This window comes from Phoenix dactylifera, chromosome 2 (genome assembly GCF_051530095.1).
Source record: "Phoenix dactylifera cultivar Ajwa chromosome 2, Ajwa_hap1_PhDact_Kaust_v1.1, whole genome shotgun sequence".
NCBI classification, from domain to species: Eukaryota; Viridiplantae; Streptophyta; class Magnoliopsida; order Arecales; family Arecaceae; genus Phoenix; species Phoenix dactylifera.
Window position 1 is genome coordinate 28,119,891 of NC_143191.1, and position 20,395 is coordinate 28,140,285.

Below are 20,395 nucleotides of genomic sequence, written 5' to 3' on the forward strand. Positions count from 1 at the left end.
GATCCAGCACTCCGACCCCGAGTCGGACCTCCCCGGCTCCGCAGCCCGACCCCGGGTCGGCTGCCCTATGATCCAGCACTCCGACCCCGAGTCGGACCTCCTCGGCTTCGCAGCCCGACCCCGGGTCGGCTGCCCTATGATCCAGCACTCCGACCCCGAGTCGGAGATCTTTTGATAACGACAGGCTATTCTCCAGAGGCACGCCGCGGCCTCCTGCTCCACTACTCCCTGCAACGGCTGTACCCGATGCTGCCCACGATCTCCTGTATCAACCGTACAAAGCGGAGCTCCACTACGCCCTGTCATGGCCGTACCCAGCGCTGCTCCACGACGCCCCGTAACGGCCATGTCAGTGGCCATTCTATCGTGCCCCACGACGACAAACCCCCCTGAGAGACCTCCCAGCCAGGTATATACGCGGCTGGGGGGAGAAGGGGGGGGTAAGCAATACCTCCCAGAGCACTCTCTCCCACTTGTGATTATCATCTCTCCTCCTCCAATCTCCTCTGACTTGACCGTCGGAGGGCCATCACCACCCTGGTGGTGGTGCAAGGCTTGTTTGCAGGTTCCTCGGCGGAAGGTGGAGCGCAACCAGCACCAACCAAGACAACTCAGGCGGAACCCCGTTCACACCGTCGTGTCAATCGTTCTCGGTTTGGACCACCAGCAACACTTAGTATATCGACTTGCACTCATGGCATATCAGCCTGCATCTAGGCCAATAGATGTATTGGCCTACAACCTTGGTATACTGGCCTGTATTTTTGGTATATCGATCTACGTTCTTAGTATTTCGGTTTGCTTTTCTAATACTTAATTTAAGGTTGGCATTTTTATAGTAATAATCGGCTTATTAATTTTGTATTTTTTCTTATTGTCCAAGTACTTTAATTTGCAATCGAGTATAACTTAACCTACTAACCATGTATTTCAGTCTATAAGCCGAGTAATTCAGCCTACTAATTATGTTCTTGAACTGTACTTTAATATTTGATTGTACATGGACATCCTTCCGGAACTTCTATCCGGCATGCAAAAAATGTCCTTTTTGAAAATCTACTGTAATCCAGTCTATACTAGATGGCCTTGAGGAGCCTATTATTGATTGATCTTCGTATTATAATTATCAGTCTAGATGTAGTGTAAACCGATGCACACCAAAAAAGTCCAAGCTGTGACTCATATTCCATCTCTGAAACTAGATCATGGTTTTTACAGAGTAGAAAGTTGTATAAAGGGTTGGCTACAGACAAGCTTTGACCAGTTTAAGAAGAAAACAATTCGAGGTTTCCAAGGATTTGGAGGTTATATCCAAGCTCTCTAGAAACAGAAAAGGTGCTCGAAGGAAAATATACTGGAAGAAAAACCTGCCCAAGCGACCACTTTTCAAGGTGTTTCCTTCTGATTATCAGAATCTTAAAGTACGGAAATTGAATTAGGGGGCAAATGCAAACAAAGGTTTTTCATCATAAACAAAAGCTTCACCGGAATAAATCATTTATGATACCTCCTATTTGAAAATGGACGTGTACATATAACTAGTTCGCTAGACACATCAAACAAGCGCTATAAATAATCAAAGAATCATCCCCATAATTGATTCCCAAGACACATGAATAACAACAGCAATATACATACAGGAAAAGGGGGCTCTCTGTGTGAATTCGTTTGGAGCTGTGCATCTTTACACTTCTGTATATATAACGTGAACCTGTTTTCAGATGGAGAGAAACCCACTACAGTCTGTTTTCAGATGGAGAGAAGCCAACCACGCTGGACTCTCTGTTTTCAGATGGAGAGAAGCCAACCACACTGTCCTTCCAGGCAAAATTTTGGGTACCAGATCAGCAGGAAGCCCTCACATTTTGAAATTGATCCCCCATGCCTCGGCTGCTCTGTGAAAACTTGAGGGCGATGTCTCTGGAGAATGCTCCATTGCAATCTAGTTCCATGAAGACAAAAAGCCTTCGAACTCTGGCTACAACGGCGACCTTGCGTTTGTATTGTTGCACATGCACTCAGGAACTGGATAGGCTGTGACATCCCTCCTCCCGACCTTCCTAAACTCAGGCTGCCCAAGAGATCCCTTGTGCAGTTCTTTTATGATTCCATGGAACTCAGATTCCGGAAGTGAGCTGTCAAGGAAGTAAGGGAGCATCTGCCGCTTGTTCGGGGTTATGAACTTCTTGTGCCCTGCAAATGCCCTGTGCCCCCGCATCAGATGTCCCATATTCCCTCCATGGGAAGGCATGAAGGCATCACTCTGCTCGCAAACTATGTAGTCGATAGCAGCTAGAAGAGAAGACTTGTTGGCAAATGGTTCCAGCTCACCAGGCAGGGATAGATTCTCCTTGCTGTAGAAATGAGAGAATTCTCTGGTCAGCGGCTGCAAGGCAGCTGGTCCACCAAATGGTTCCCCACCAGCCCAGTATATCCTCGCATCTTTAGGTGCTCCCAGCGCTTTAAGCAGTCTGATGAACGACAATTTCGCAAAGAATCTCGCATATTAGATAAGGAAGCTGAGAAAATGGGCTTATGCTAGGTTCAACAGACTGTACCGCCCATACCTGGTGACTTCTAGCGCATTTAATGGGCAGAGGCCAGCGAGTTTGCGTTGATGGTAAGTCATGTTGGATCTCGCAGTGAGGAGCTCCGGTCTGCGCTTCCTTTCTTCTTGAATGATCTCATCAAACTCGGGGCTAAGGCCAGGAAGACAACCAGTTCTCACCCATACATCCTTCTCCATTCGTACATGTAGTGCAAGGTATGGCCCCTTGCTTCGCATCCTCATGGCAAGCTCATTGCCGAACTCCACTATGGGAGCTGAGAACCTCAACGCTTCAAATGCAACCTAGAACCATTTGAGGAATCGCAAAGTTAATCACATGTTGATCATAATGGGCAGTTTAATGCAGATTAAATCGAGACATAACTCAGCCAGAAAACAAAAACCTCGGAGACTCCGATTACCTTGCATCGCAGCTTTTGGAGATCTGGTGGTAGGTCTTTTGACAGCCTGGAATCCAAGCCGCGCAGAAGCAAAACCCCTTCTCTGTTCAGCTGCAAAGGGAGAACACAAATACAAATGACCAGTTCTGAAGAAGGGATAATTTCGATATCCATGTGAAGCACATTCCTTCAAAGTGATTTTCTTCACATATAACATAAATCAATACAATAATATATAAACGGTGAAATCTTTCTGCAAAGCCTACCAAATTTGATGAGGAATTCTTTAAACCATGGCGTGGTCACCATGACAATCCAACCATTGCAACTCTTTTGCTACGAATTGCCGACATATTAGATATAGTACTAGCAGGGGCGGCTCAACTCTTAGGCAACTGAGGCGGTCGCCTAAGGCCCCAGCCCAAAGAAGGCCCACCGTAGAAAATGCCTCAAAGATAAAATGAAAAAAAAGGCCCCTTGTGAATTCGCCTTAGGCCGGCCCAAGGCCTCAAAGACAAAATGGCCTTAGGCCCCCAAATACATTGGGCCGCTCCTGAGTACTAGAACTTGTTTTTTTATCTATTGGACGATGAAATACTTTTGAAGATATTGTCTGCCAATTATGCGTTGCCAGTCTAAGAAATTGTAGTCTCAGACAGCTAGCAAGCTTCTTCATAAGCAACAGAATAATGCAAATCCTTAGCAATAGTTGCCGACAGCTAGAAACTAAGGATCAAACTTTTGTTAATAAAGCTAATATAATTCTCCAAAAAAAACAATTCCAACACCGTCTTGTTACGTTTTGTTTGTAATGTTTGACTACATTTTTCACAATGTTTTTTTTTTATAAATCAAACAATATCAAATTGTGATATGAGAAGAAGCCGCAGGATTGGGAAACAAAAGAACTCACCCGCTTGAGATACCTTGACCGAATCCAACGCGGTGACACATGGAGAGGGGTTCGCTTCTCCTCCACCGGCCTCGTCATTATATGTGTCGACGGCAGCGACGACACCACGCGCACGTCGTCCGCAAGAACTCTCTTGAAATGCTCCAGATCGAATATATCCGAGAATTCGCTGCGCAAATCCCACACGACGATAAAACCGTTACATTTCTCGCCAAACTTAACCCACGAGCGGTAAGCCCACAGATGTGAGCCTATACCCAGAACAGAACAAGACCCACTTAAACTATGAACAGAAATATAGCAACAGGAGCAAAGCTATCAAGAACTGGGAATGGAAACGCCGTTTCCAAACGTTATATATGGCGAATTTATCCAAAAATCGTCGAATTTAAGACAGCTAAAGGAGTAGATTCCTAATTCTTCTCCCGAAAATATCGGGAAAAGATCAAGAAAATCTATTTTGGGATAAAATTCAAAACTGAGAGGAAAAACCAAGAAGAGTGAGGGAAAGAGGGGCCACTCTAAATTGAGGCATCGATCGGGATTCCGGCGACGATGAGAGTACCTTTCATCCCCCCAGATGACGTTGACCTGGAGGATGGGGACGACGAGGGCGGCGCCGAGGATCCGGGCGATGACAACCGCGTCGACGATCTGGTTCCGCTGCTGGTTCACCCCGCCGGAGACCACCACCAGGAGGTACCTGCGCCGGTCCGCCCGCAGTCCCTTGCTCCGCCGCCGGTACTCCTTGCTGAACTCAAGGCACGGCCGGTACCCCATCCCCTCCGGCTGGCTCCAGAACTCCTCCTTCCACTTCCCTCCTTCAGCCGCCGCGGTGATCGGGAATATTGAATCGTCCGTCCGTACGTCGGCCGTCCGTACGACGGCCGCCGCCGCTGTCCCCTGGCCGACAGTGGAGCAGGGCATCGGCGAGAAGGGGAGAAGCGGGTCGAGGTGGAACCCGATCTGTAGCGTTCCGACCAAAGCGAAGAGAAAGAGGAACAAGAGAAAGAATTTTGGGCTTATGGTGAGAGAAAGGAGGCAGTTCCCGGACCGCGAGTACTTCTTGGGCGAGAGGATGAGGTTCTGGAGAGAAGAGGAGGACATGGAGTGGATGACCTGAGAGGGCACCGCAATGTAGGAGAGCTGCTTCGTCTTCGATCTCGCCATTACACCGGGGTGCATCGAGCTCTCTCTCTCCTCTCCTTTTGAGGGGGTGGGGAGGCGAGAGGGGGTTTTAATATGGGAAATAGACGGCGGGAACGCAAGGAGCGGATTTGCTGATGGATTTAATTACTCAGGATTGGAGAAGGCGGAGTCCACATAGGACGGCTCCTGCTCGTTTCTTCTTCCAATTACAAAAATACCCTCGATTTCCAAATTACCACGTTGCCCTTGTAGCTGTCCGGAAGCCGAAACGCTCCCGCCGTCTATAAAGGATCAACTCCAACTTTTTCGTGATCAGCAGCCATCACTAGCCGTTGGTCGGGTGGGGCGAGCGATGAGGGGCAGTTCTGTCAGAGGAGGAGAAATGTTTGACTCGGACAGGAAGCGGGCTTCACGGAACACGAGACGTGTCGGCTCCTGACGTCGCCAGCTGGCTCAGGATGTAACGAAGGACGTCCATGTGAACCTTTTAACTGGACCAATCCGCTTCGTGTCCGTAGCAAGTATAACATACGTACCGTCCGCATAATAATATCTACGCGGGGACACCGATCTCCCTCCCATAGCAAAGGAGCGGATGAGATGGTTTCCGCCCGGAGACACGTACGGCAGATCAGGTGCTCGCATAGGAATATCGCGAGTGCTTTCTGATATCTTCCGAGTCGGCTCGACTGCCGACAGCCTGCCCGTTCTCTCTGGGAGCTGGCGCATCCGTACTTTTACATGGCGATTTCTAATTGGCTTTAGTGGAGTACACGTGGCAAGCTTGTTGGGAACGCCTTCGCTTGGAATTATAGAAGTTTCGGTGGTGAAATGGCGCATCATGACCGTTGGATCTGTCGTTTTGCTCTCCAGATTCGTAATGGCCATAACTCGAGGAGGCGATTCTCCGCGTGTGGGCGAGTGGGCGGAGGGGTGAAACCGGATTTTTTGGGATCTATTTTTATATCTAAATTATTTAAATGTAAACAAATATTTAAATATTCAATTAATATCTGTATTTATATTTATATATATTTTTTTTAACGGATACAGAAGATATGGATAGAGAATTCTCTGATCCAATATCTAATTCTATTTTTAACTCTATTTAATTTTATATAGTGCTTACAAATTTTGTAAAAAATAAATAATAATATTAATATGCTATTAATTTGATTTATCGTCGTAAAGTATTTTTAATTCTTTAATCATAAAGTTTAATTATTTAGTTTATATCTATAGTTAGGTTCTGATATCTAATTTATATTTATATCTATTTAAAATAAATATAAATATAAATATTTATAGTTAATTAGCATATATATATATATATATATATATATATATATACACCAAATAAAGTAAATATTTATATTTAATATTCTATCGGAGAATGATTCGCCCTCTGGGGCCGCTTCCTCATGTGGCATTGGCGAGCGAATAAAATAAGTAAATAAATAAAGGCGCCTACTTTAAGACATTCTAAAGGGTGTCAGTAAGTTGGAAGGGCAAAGATAGATGACATTATGGCAGGCAGAGGGGAAAAAATAATATCAGGATGATAACTCCTGCACCTTTGAATTAGATGTCGGGTTGGTGAAATCTGGCTCACCATTCTGGTTTGAACTTGGAAGCTTCATTTATTAATTTTCATAATTTTCTCTTAATTTCTTTTATCCGATTACATTGCCATGTGGGATAAATTGGTGCAATTTTATAAAATTGCAATCCAATAGAAAAAAACTTAATTTTTATAAATATTAACCATTTGATTTAGATACACAGAGTTCAAAAGGAACGTTGGGATCAGTCCAATTAAAATTCCATAAAATAATGTTTGCGTGCCGCATAACATGCCCTGTACTAAGTGGAGGCTAAGTTTAAATGTGACATCATGGAATTCATATGCTCCTTCCTTTTATTTTTGTTTACATAAATTAAATACTCTTTGACCTACAATAATTGAGTCTAACTGTAGAATCTTATTCATCTACTGTTGGAGAATAATGGGCTCTTTGGATTCACCATATCATATGATATGATATGGTATGATCATATATATATATATATATATCTCACTACCAACCTCTGGTGTAGATTAGAGGAGGCATTCTGAGAGAGACTAAAAAAAAACATGAGAGTGAAAACCTTTCATTGAATTCATATCTTTGACATTATAATGCAAAGTTGCTGTAGGATCAAACATATACTTCTATATATCTCTACATCCATGTAACACTTATATCCTAAAGAAATTACGCCGCTATTTATTTAGTCTTTTTTTTTAAAAAAAAAGCAGTATCCAAAAGTATGTATATATTATAACAAAATTATAGTAATAGAAGATCACCATCTATGCTCCTAATTACGTAGTTGCATGTGTCTAGCAACCAACACAAGATGCCGAACTCTAGCTAAAATTGAAATCAAATTAATATAGATATAAAAATTCTGATATCGTAGGATCATCGTTTTCATCTCCGCTCAGTTGCATCAAACGAGCTAATGACCGATACAAGATATCATCCTGTTCTCCAGCTTTATAAGAATTCTTTTGAAGTATTTATGTGAGGATTCATACAGGCTTGTGTTTAATCCCATATCGGTTATTTACCAAAAAAATTTTAAATATTTATACAAAACTAAAGAATCCAAAAAATACTTTCGAACTAGTTTTATTAGAAGTTTATGAAAAATAAAAGCTCCAAGAGAGTAGGGCAAGGCAACCTCCAAGGGCTGACCACATTTTCTCTCGGTCGAGAAGGCGTCACTGACCCTTCCATCTTCTCCTTCGCCAATAATTGCTTAAAATATGCACTCTGACCCACTATACACGGTAGTAGGATCTATGAAAAGAGATTAGCAAATATTATAGTACGTGGTAGGTGCTGGTTAGAATATTAATTATTACTATTATTATTAGAATATCTTTGAGAATACGAGTGGTTTATATGTTCTTCTATGTATCATTATCGTCGTTACTATTTTCTAGGTGAAAACGTGGTGCTTCTATGTTGAAAAAAATTGTGAAAAGTAAAAGGAATGGATTTGGAAACGGAGTTTTGTTGACCGAGATTATATCATGAATTATGGAACAAGTTAGGTGGATAAAAAATAACTGGTTTTTTACATATGAAGGACTACATGATGTTGCATGCATTCATGGGTGATTGTAACACCACAATTTGCCATTATTAGTTGTCATTGTAGCGAAGCTGAATTTAGCACACGGATGAGCTCAAAGTTTGTCATTAAGCGCGAAAAAAAAGATTGAAAATGGTATGGAACCTAATTTTCAAATTGAAAATTGACATGATTAGTTACTGGGCCATGTTGCATCTAATTATTTTCCATCTAGTTTTTCAAATTTGCTGTATGTAGTGGCAATGTGAGTATGAGATATTTGATCTCCTATTTTTTTTAAAAAAATTGTTTAGGTCTGTTTAATTTCTTTTTTTTTTGAGATAAAAATATTGTTTGGCAGTTTGAAGAGGGCAATATGGGTGGAGATGAGATGATGATGATCTAGACTTAGCTCATAGTCATAATTTTTCCAATTGTTTGAGTCTAAATTTGGATTCATTTATTATCACCAAAAAAAGGGTTCATTTATGGCCACACTCTTGTCACTAGAGCCTTTTGAGTACGTTACGTTTAGTGTTGGGCCCAAAATTAATTGGCATACTTACATTTACATGTCGCGAATCAAGCTTCTTGACCCCATTTACATGAATCTTTCGAGTATAATTAGATAGTTTTTACTGATAGCAAGTTGCTTGCATCTAAATTAATCCATTTCATTGGCATAAAACAATGTCCTATGTTTGCACTTTGTTTACGTTCTCCTTCTCTGATCACTTTCAGAAGTACACATGGCTAATTTGTCTCATCTTTCTTCCAAGACAATTCAACTAGAACATCAAATGCAGCAAGCAGATGGAAATCATTATCCTGCAAGATGTTCTCACATATATACCCTTAGTAAGGGAAGTCATGACTCTGCATGCACATTGTTCATTATTATGAAAGGACAATATCATCCAAGCGTCCTAATCTAGTGCAGACCCTTGGTTTTGTTATGGGGTAAATTTATCAATACTACAATATTAAAATTCTGAGATAAATAAAAACAATGCAAACATAATTTGTATATAACCACTTACAATGATTCGAATGTCAATTGAACTTGATAACCGAGTCTTGTGTTTAACACAATTTCCTTAAGACAAATTCGTCTCCCTCTCGGTGCTTAAGGTTTGTATAGACGTTTGTCTCCCAGGATAAAACGGTATGAAACCTCTTGAAGATGAAGCACTACAATCTTCAAGCCTTGTTTGAAACTCAATGCTTAGTACTCAATTAGGGGAATGGGCTGGAAGGAATAAAGAAACAAGTGCAGAGAGAGAGAGAGAGCAAATCAGAAAATCTGTTTGCAACTTCAAAAAATGATCCTGCAGATTTCTAGAGAGATACAGATTTCTGGAGTGAAGGATAATTATATATTACAACCGAATGGCAGTTATAGGAAGTTAATAAATTCTTTGAACAGACACAACTGTTGACAATTGACGGTTTTAAAAACTGAAATCTGCCACTATATAAACCATTTACTGAAATATGTTTTCCCAATGTAGGATCCATATTTTTCCATCAATAATCCATTACCAATTTGATACTTTGAAGCCAATTATCTAATTCACTACTTAACGAATTTGAGCATGTGAATATATCACATTATTCTACTCAAAGAGTAGAATACGTTTCCTGTTGGACCTGTTCAATTAAACATGTGGGTCCTACATTTAATTTGGCTTAAAAACTTAACTCCCATAATGCTCAATATTCTAACAATCCCCCACATGAATTGGAATTGGCTGAAGAAAACAAATTTCAAATACAGACATAGAGAAAGACATTGAGTACTAATGAAAGTAACTGCATCGAGATAGGTAGCTTTTGGCCTTGAACCTTCCTTAGTAAAAACTATTGGATTTACTTGGCTAACTAGTGGACGAGATGCCTTGAACTGTTCAGCTGTTCGTGTAAATCAAGACAATAGAAATTACACAGCTTCCTTTCGAACATTGTTATTTCTTACTTTGTGTTCATTTTGGCCCTGAACACCACCTGGTTCTGCAAGTGTTTTAGAGAACTTAGCCTTACTCATTCTCATAGAAGCGGCCCCTTCACACTCACATAGGTGATTTCCATTTAAGAGTATCCTGCCATACTCAACCTGACTTAATCAGGTATATGAAAACCATTAAAAGCATAGCTTACCCTAATAACCTCTACAGGCGCACTAATATCTCAGGAGTGGGTTTTAGTGCTCTTTGTTGTCACACATAATTCGGTTGTCCCTTTGAACCTAGTTCTTGGGATCTCCAGTCAGCTAGGTTGGGTTACCATTATTGTGACTTTCAATTTATAGGCTTTAACCCCATTCCTCTTGATGAGCAATTTACCTGCTCTCTATTTAAACCTTTTGTAAGTGGATCTGCGATATTATCCTTTGACTTCACATAGTCAACAGTGATAATTCCGTTAGAGAGCAATTGTCTAATGGTATTGTGTCTACGACGTATATGTCTAGACTTACCATTATACATATTACTATGTGCCCTTCCAATTGCTGATTGGCTATCACAATGTATGCATATTGCAGGCACCGGTTTTGGCCACATCGGGATATCCTCTAAAAATTGGCGAAGCCATTCTGCTTCTTCTCCAGCTTTATCTAAAGCGATAAACTCAGATTCCATGGTCGATCTAGCTATTAAAGATTGTTTAGAGGATTTCCAAGAAACTGCAGCACCTCCCAAGGTAAAGACATATCCACTTGTGGATTTTGTATCTTTAGAATCAGATATCCAGTTAGCATCACTGTATCCTTCAAGTACAGCTGGATATCTTGTAAAATGCAATCCATAATTCATGGTATATCTTAGATATCTTAAAACCCTGATGATTGCCTTCCAGTGATCATATCCTGGATTACTCGTATATCTACTTAGCTTGCTTACAGCATAAGCTAAATCTGGCCTTGTGCAATTCATCAAATACATTAAACTGCCAATTATACGAGAATATTCAAGTTGAGATATGCCGGTACCAATGTTCTTCATTAAATGAAGATTTACGTCAATAGGTGTTCTAGCCTGACTTTTGTCATCCTTATTAAATTTTTCAAGAATTTTCTTAATGTAATGTGACTGAGATAAAATCAGTCCTTCTGATGTCTTTGAAATCTTGATTCCTAAAATGACATCGGCAACACCCATATCTTTCATATCAAACTTATTCATTAACATTCTCTTTGTAGTTTTAATAATTTCATTATTACTACCGAGAATAAGCATATCATCAACATAAAGGCATACAATGACGTATCCATTATGAGTATTCTTGACATATACACATTTGTCACACTCATTTATTTTAAACTGATTTGACAACATAACACTGTCAAATTTCTCATGCCATTGCTTAGGTGCTTGTTTTAATCCATACAAGGATTTAACAAGTCTACACACCTTTTTCTCTTGTCCAGGTGACACAAACCCTTCTGGTTGTTCCATATAAATTTCTTCATTTAATTCACCATTTAAGAATGCTGTCTTAACATCCATTTGATGTATCTCAAAATTGTGCAATGCTGCAATGGCAATTAGCATACGTATGGATGTTATCCTAGTTACTGGTGAATATGTATCAAAATAGTCTAATCCTTCCATTTGCTTAAAGCCCTTAGCTACAAGCCTGGCTTTATATTTATCAATGGATCCATCTGCTTTCAACTTTTTCTTGAATATCCATTTACAACCAAGTGGTTTACTTCCAGGTGGAAGGTCCACTAGTTCCCATGTATGGTTTTGCAGTATGGATTCAATTTCATTGTTCACAGCTTCTTTCCAAAAAGGAGCTTCAGGAGTAGACATAGCTTCATTGAACGTTCGAGGATCATTTTCTAACATATATGTTAGAAAATCAGGACCAAGAGACTTAGCTATTCTTGCCCGCTTGCTACGCCTAGGTTCATCTTCATTGTTTATAGGACCTTGACCTATATTCTCTTGATGATTACTAGTAGTAGCATTATGAGTTCTTTTTGATGAACTCGAAGCTTCTGCATCATTCTTATAAGGAAAAATATCCTCAAAAAATGATGCATTTCTAGATTCTATAATCGTATTCACATGTATATCAGAAATATCTGATTTATAGACTAGAAATCTATATGCACTACTGTTATGTGCATATCCGATGAAAATGCAATCAACAGTTTTTGGTCCTATCTTAATCCTTTTGGGTTTAGGGACTGCAACTTTAGCTAAGCACCCCCACACTCTTAAGAATTTATAAGAAGGAGCTCTTCCTTTCCATAATTCATAAGGTGTCTTTTCAATTTTCTTATGGGGTAACTTATTAAGAATGTAGTTTGAGGAAAGTAACGCTTCCCCCCACAAGTTCTGGGGTAATCCAGAGCTTATCAACAAAGCATTCATCATTTCTTTTAAGGTTCGATTTTTACGTTCAGCAACACCGTTTGATTGAGGTGAATATGGAGCTGTAGTTTGATGAACAATGCCATGTTCTGAACAAAGCTCATCAAAAGGTATATCATATTCTCCACCTCTATCACTACGTATGACCTTTATCTTTTTGCTAAGTTGATTTTCAACTTCATTCTTATAATGTGTAAACATGTCGATTGCTTCATCTTTACTTCTCAATAAATACACATAACAAAACCGTGTGCAATCATCTATAAAAGTAACAAAGTACTTTTTTCCACCTCTTGTTTGAACAAATTTTAAATCACAAATATCAGTGTGAATTAAATCAAGAGGTTCAGAACTTCTTTCAACAGATTGGAAAGAAGATCTAGTTAACTTTGATTCTACACATATTTGACATTTATGATTAGAATCAATGTTAAACTTAGGCAATAGGTCCATATTAATTAATCTACGAATAGAATTAAAATTAACATGCCCTAGCCTACCATGCCATATGTTTGGGGAGTCAACCATATAAATAGAAGATGATGCTTTATTGTCATTAACAATCTCCTTTCGGAGTACAGTCATTACATTCATCTTAAAGAGCCCATCGCTCATATAACCCTTCCCCACATACACATCATCCTTAGTTAGTACAAACTTGTCAGACACAAAAACCAATTTAAAACCATTCCTACTCAGCAAAGAACCAGAAACCAAATTCTTCCTAATTTCTGGCACATGCAGCACATTATTCAAAGTCAGTTCCTTTCCAGAAGTCATCTTCAGAATCACCTTTCCTTCTCCTTCAATCTTGGAAGTTGAGGAGTTTCCCATGTACAGTTTTTCTCCATGCTCTAGTGGTTTGTATGTTGAGAACATAGACCTATTTGAGCACACATGACGGGTAGCTCCAGTGTCCACCCACCATTCCTTAGGATTCCCTCCTACTAGGTTCACCTCAGAGACAACTGCAGATAAATTGATATCTGAAAACTCATCTGTGGTTTTGTTCATCATATTGACTTGAGTGGATGCTTTCTTGGGTTTTCGGCAATCCTTGGCTTGATGGCCTTTCTTGCCACAATTGAAGCAATTGCCATTGAACTTCTTTTTGTTCCCCTGTTTAGGTCCTTTTTCTTGTCCGAAGAACTTTCGCTTTTTTCCTTTATCTTTGTGTTCTATGACATTGGCCCTGGTCTCAATGGAGTATCCTCCAAGCTTCCTCTCAGAGGCTCTATTGTCTTCCTCTATCCTCAGCCTGACTATCAGGTCTTCCAGGTTCATCTCCTTTCTCTTATGCTTCAGGTAGTTCTTGAAGTCTTTCCACGAAGGTGGTAACTTCTCGATGGTACAAGCCACCTGAAAAGACTCACTTAAACTCATGCCTTCAGACATTATATCATGAAGAATTAATTGAAATTCTTGAACCTGGCTCACAACTGTTTTGGAGTCCACCATTTTATACTCCAGAAAACGTCCGACTATGAATTTCTTCAAGCCGGCATCCTCTGCCTTGTACTTTTTGTCCAAGGACTCCCACAATTCCTTTGCTGTTTTCATTGGACTATAAACATTATACAAAGTGTTGTCCAATCCATTCAGGATATAGTTCTTGCATAGAAAGTCTGACTTATTCCATGCTTCAACAACAGCCTCATCTTCACCATTCTTGCTTGGAGAATCCTCAGAGAGAAACTTAGCCAGATTCAAAGTGGTTAGGTAAAACAACATTTTCTGTTGCCACCTTTTGAAATCAAGCCCACTGAATTTCTCAGGTTTCTCTCCATGAGTCACAGGCATTGCACTAGATGATGCCATTTTTTCAGTCACTGAATTGTACACAAAATTATAAGAGTAAGAAATTTGTACAGTTCAATGGAAGAAATCTAAATTCACTGTAGATTATTAAAAATAAACTAAATATAATTTATACTGATTAACACAAATCGAACAAGTCCAATACTGTATAAACAATATTGACTTTAACTAAACTAGCTTGATATAGATACACTTAAAGAACTTTGACCAAAAAATAATTAACTATCCTTTCCTGCACTAACTGTATATATACACACACAACATAAATATAGGTTTGACTAATGCATGTGCATTAAAGTGATGAAGACTGATTAACAAGTGTTGGATAAAAAACAATTCAAAGTGTAAAAACACATGTAAGTAGATTAGCAAAACAATTCAGGAATGAGTTTAAAAAATCTGCACAAAATCAATGTGTGTGTCACGTTTCAGTATACCAGGAATGTAAGCAATACTGCAAACAAATTTCAGAAATCAAACTTTGTAAAAGTATATATAAATATAAACCTGCAGAATTATATATACTAAATAATACTACTGCACAAAAAAAAAACTGATAATATCAAAACTGTATAGATTTAGTGAAAATAGTTTAACACAGAAACTGTAATGCTACACAGATTATACTAGTGGTCAAATTTAATACTACACAGAACTGAGATACTGTACATAACATTGATAACAGAAATCTGTAAATTATAATTCTGCACAGATTTACAATTCTGTATTGCTGCACAGATGTAAAACTAGGCAGAAATCTGTTTATTAAACTGTACAGAGTCAAAAACTGTGCAGAAATTTGTTTAACAAAAATCTGTAACACAGAATTTTTATAATATGTAGTACTAATAAAACAGAAAGAAAGAGTTTGTCTTAAGATTGTTATGGGGTAAATTTATCAATACTACAATATTAAAATTCTGAGATAAATAAAAACAATGCAAACATAATTTGTATATAACCACTTACAATGATTCGAATGTCAATTGAACTTGATAACCGAGTCTTGTGTTTAACACAATTTCCTTAAGACAAATTCGTCTCCCTCTCGGTGCTTAAGGTTTGTATAGACGTTTGTCTCCCAGGATAAAACGGTATGAAACCTCTTGAAGATGAAGCACTACAATCTTCAAGCCTTGTTTGAAACTCAATGCTTAGTACTCAATTAGGGGAATGGGCTGGAAGGAATAAAGAAACAAGTGCAGAGAGAGAGAGAGAGCAAATCAGAAAATCTGTTTGCAACTTCAAAAAATGATCCTGCAGATTTCTAGAGAGATACAGATTTCTGGAGTGAAGGATAATTATATATTACAACCGAATGGCAGTTATAGGAAGTTAATAAATTCTTTGAACAGACACAACTGTTGACAATTGACGGTTTTAAAAACTGAAATCTGCCACTATATAAACCATTTACTGAAATATGTTTTCCCAATGTAGGATCCATATTTTTCCATCAATAATCCATTACCAATTTGATACTTTGAAGCCAATTATCTAATTCACTACTTAACGAATTTGAGCATGTGAATATATCACATTATTCTACTCAAAGAGTAGAATACGTTTCCTGTTGGACCTGTTCAATTAAACATGTGGGTCCTACATTTAATTTGGCTTAAAAACTTAACTCCCATAATGCTCAATATTCTAACAGGTTTGTCTGTTCTAATTAAAAAAACTGTTCTATCTCCTTCATCACATGAATTCACTTGGGATTATATTTTAGCTACCAAGACATGCAAACATTAATATAATTCGAGGAGCTTAAATAATAATTTCCCCAGTGATGATTAGCAAGACAACCTACTCTTTTTAAATGCATGCGATTAGATAATGCAACGGTGGTTACGACTTTGCCGACGGTGGTTCAGGAGCTCTTGTCCAGAGTTGGTGAGAGGTAAGCATCGCGGGGTCATTTCTTAATTTGATTCCCACTGGAGGGGGAGAAGAGGAAGGGAGAAGATAGCATCTGGCGAACTATTACGCCACGTTCTCCCTTTCTTCATTGATTTGTACTCTGGAATGAGATGGGTTGTTTCTGGACACTCAACAATCTCCTCATTAAAGTCATGGTCCACCTTCACCTACACATCCGGCAGCACAACATGTTGAAAGGTAGAATATATAAGAGTGGTTAGGCTCTTCTTTTTTCTTTTTCCTCCTTCCTTTTTTATGGAGAAGCAACCGACTGAACTCGTTCCTCTGCGAGGTTGCTCCATCTTCCACAGACAAAGTTAATGCCACATGTTGCAACTTACTTTGCCATGATTTTTGACCTACTGATAGATTCCATGACCGTCCTTGGTATTTCTTATATCAACTAGTTGTGGTCCATTGGGATCTTCTCATGTTTCACTGATTTGCTTAAACTAAATTATTATGCATCTCTTGGTTGCTTGCTTATCACATTTTCGATCACAGAAAATTTCTTCTTTCTTGCTGGAGTTCTCCAAGGTAGGGAGAGGGAGGAATGAAGGGAAGGAGAAGCAGCTTTTCTGGCTTTGTCTTTTCTGACACTCTTATATGAACAAAGGAATCTATAAACTATCATACAAGAACCAAATCAGTTAATAAAATATAGCTGTATTTCCCGATGAAAGTACATAACACGATTGGCATTGCTCAGCCTAGTAACTCCATCTCACTTGTCTGATACGGGGGCTATTGGACAAACTGGTTTTGGCGGTTCATGATTGGAGCCACATTTGGGAGATAAAGGAGAGGAAATAATAAAGATTGAAGAAACCCTGCAATCAGAATCAACTGGACTCGGGCTTTTTGAAATTTCTGCGCATAGGGTAGCCATCAGCAATGCACTTGGACCCTCACCATCGTGCGCAATTGTTAGGCTGTATAACATTTTTCTAAGTAAAAGTAGTTTGTAAGAGGTTTAATGTTTTAGCAATTTTATTTCAAAAAAATTATGTGTACATGTTTAAATTCATTAATTCGAATTTACCTATTAGTCTGCCATGAGATGCACTTTCTTATCTCAGCGAGAATTCATGTGGTGCTTTTTTTTCGTTTTCTGTTTTCAGTATTTGTTTTTGCAATGATGATGATAATGATGATAATGATGATGATGATGATGATGAACCTCCGGCCGCATATTGCATACTCTCTCAGTAAACTAGGTTATATTTTATCCAACGAGTAGTTCTTAACTTACTTGGGATGTAGTTCTTAACTTACTTGGGATGTGGGAAGGGATTGGGATTTAACTCTTGAAAGACCAAGCACAGTCTCGAAATTGCCTATGATTGCAAAGCTTGCTGCTTGCTTAAGATTATGATTGGTTATAGTTAGATTGCGTGATATTGCTGATGATGGTTTTAAAATGCATACTTACTAAACTATGAGGATCCATATAGATATATATTTAGTCTCATATTAGCTATGTACTATGTAGATTTTGGATACTTATAGAGAGTCAAGTAATCCAAATAATACCCTCTTAGCTAGCCTTTTTGCATAAGATCTTGAATTGTTACAAATAGTATTATAGTGGACCCAGTCCATGATTTGTTTGGACTAGAGGACATTATGGCAAAGGTCCATTTAGACTGACCATGAGATGATTGTGGTTAACTTTTCTGGGAGGTCTTGGGTTGTAACATAAAAAGTTAACAGTTGTAGCATTAGGGTTTAGACTGGTTCAAAAAGTCTTAAAACAGCAAGGGAGAATGGCAACCGATAAAGAATGAGTTCAAATTTTTTTCCTTTCACTTTGGAAGTTATAAAACATATATCAATCAGCCCAAACCGATGAAAAGAGGCATTATTATTCTTGTTTATGTCACACATATTAGAAACTATGTCAACCAAAAAAAAATTATGCAGTTATAGTATTAGTGATACATACCTCCAACCATAATTATTTAAGTATTTAATTAGAGTTTATCAACAAGAAACTTGAAGAAGAAGGAGTTTACTAACCTATGTCTCTGTAAAAGCCATAAATCGATGGATAACACAGGTTTAAAAATAGGCTAGGCTCGAAACCCGTATCAAATAACCAAAACATCGTTAGTTTTCTTCCATCAAGAAAACTACTTTAGGCATAACTGCATTTAGTGGATAGTTACCTACCACCCAAAGTCATCCAACAACTAAACTATGTGGGCCACATAGAAACGTGCTCAACAATCTCTTACTTGGTCCACATGATGTAGTCAGACAATCCTCATAAATGACAACTAATACAATAGTATGGTCATAATCACTTTATTGTCACTCAACTCATCAGCTAGTTATGTAACTGTTATCCAAGTAGAAATTCTCTATACACAAATCACGATGGTCATGCTTTCTAGGCAAGCACTTCCTTCCATGCATTACAATGTATGATACTTTCTAATTGAGTACCTCATGATACTTTATGAATAATCTTCTTATAAATCATTCAAGGTCCAACCTTATTGATCTAAATGGATCATGATCTTGTAAATGACAAATTACTTAATGTGCACCATAGACATCATGTCATTAATTAACCAAATATGTTTATAAACATACATAATAGCCAAAGAATTAAAAGCAATAATTCAAAATGAGCCAACAAGTCACATATGACATATATGATCCCTGAACAACTTTGTTGGCAAACCTTTAGTTATAGGATCAGCGATCATTAACTCAATACTTATGTGCTCAATAGCCACTTGTTGCTTTTTGACATTTTCTCTGACAACCAAATACTTTATGTTGATATATTTACTTCGGCTTCCACTTTTGTTAGTTTTAGAGAAGAAAACTGGAGCTGAATTATCACAAAAAATTTTCAATGGCCTAGCAATAGAATCAACAACCTTTAGAGCAGATATAAAATTCTTCAACCACAATGCCTGTGATGTAGCTTCATATCATGCGATGAATTCTACCTCTATAGTAGATGATGCAACAATAGTTTATTTGATGCTTTTTCAAGATGCAACAGCTCCAGCAAAAAGAAAAATGTATCTTGAAGTAGACTTTTTTGTATCTATATATCCGATAAAATCTGAATTTGATATCCAACCATTTTCAGATGGTCAGAATATCTGTGTGTAAGCATTAAGTCTTTAGTTCCCTGCAAATACCTCATAACTCTTTTGGGTTTCTTTTGTATCTGCCTAACATTCCTACTACATATCCAATATCAGGCCTAGTGCAGACCTATGCAAACATGAGGCTCCCTACTACAGAAGCATAAGAGATGTTTTCATCTATTCTCGTTCCAATATGTTCTGGGGACATTGATTCCAACTAAATTTGTCCCCTTTGATAATGGGTGCTACAATAGGTGAACAATCATTCATCCTAAACCTTTTAAGGACCTTTTTAATGTTAGCTTTTTGAGATAGTTCTAAAGTTATTTCGGTTCTATCTATGTGATGACCCAAAGATTGATTTAAAGATTAATTTTGATGATCACAAAACCTTGAAGTATAATTACTAATGCTTGTGTTGCAAGAAGAAAGATAATTTGTTTTGCAAGGAACATAGCAAGTTGGAAAAATACAAGAAGGTCTCAAAAGCTCTCAAGAAAAGTTGGAAGAAAGCTACACTTCATTGGCCCAAGTTTCAAGTTCAAAGGATTCAAGTTGGAGGAGCAAATTCAAAGAAAGATTCAAAAGAATAGTCCTCGAGTCGACTCTTGAAAGTTCAGAGTCGACTCTGGCACTCTGAAGTTTCAAGGAACAGTGCTCGAGTCGACTCCGAAACTTTACGAGTCGACTCCGACTGAGAACAGACAAAAAAATAGAGAGTTGATTTTCAGTGCTACAGTGCTCGAGTCGACTCCGAGACTGCGAGTCGACTCCGAGATCGACTCCAGGACTGCAAACAGACAAAAAACAGAGAGTTAATTTTCAATGCTACAGTGCTCGAGTCGACTCCTACTTCAGCGCTACAGTGCGGAGTCGACTCCCAGCTACAGTGCCGGCAGACTCCTATTCACGAGTCGACTCCTGTTTCAGCCGAGTCGACTCCTGCTTCAGCCGAGTCGACTCGAGCACGCTGGGAGGCATAACGGCTAGTTTTTTCTTGACTCCAACGGCTCTATTTTTGTCTCTAACGG

The 20,395-nt window shown here is 38.7% G+C and overlaps 1 protein-coding gene across 1 annotated transcript; it reads right to left on the minus strand.

Annotated features, from left to right (window-relative positions):
- Nucleotides 1–1,459: 1,459 nt before the first annotated feature.
- LOC103723451 (O-fucosyltransferase 20-like) lies at nucleotides 1,460–5,170 on the minus strand. Its single transcript, XM_008814360.6, has 5 exons — nucleotides 4,428–5,170; nucleotides 3,863–4,031; nucleotides 2,971–3,060; nucleotides 2,568–2,851; nucleotides 1,460–2,471 (listed from the first exon to the last, which is right to left on the minus strand). Exons 1-5 carry the CDS (start codon nucleotides 5,045–5,047, stop codon nucleotides 1,979–1,981), a joined length of 1,656 nt encoding a protein of 551 aa, XP_008812582.2. The 5' UTR covers nucleotides 5,048–5,170; the 3' UTR covers nucleotides 1,460–1,978.
- Nucleotides 5,171–20,395: the final 15,225 nt, after the last annotated feature.

Coding starts and splice junctions, on each gene's coding strand:
- LOC103723451 (XM_008814360.6), bottom strand. CDS start 5,047: ATGCACCCCGGTGTAATGGCGAGATCGAAGACGAAGCAGCTCTCCTAC. Junction 2,852..2,970: donor TCCAAAAGCTGCGATGCAAG/GTAATCGGAGTC, acceptor AAATGGTTCTAG/GTTGCATTTGAAGCGTTGAG. Junction 2,472..2,567: donor AATGCGCTAGAAGTCACCAG/GTATGGGCGGTA, acceptor GTCGTTCATCAG/ACTGCTTAAAGCGCTGGGAG.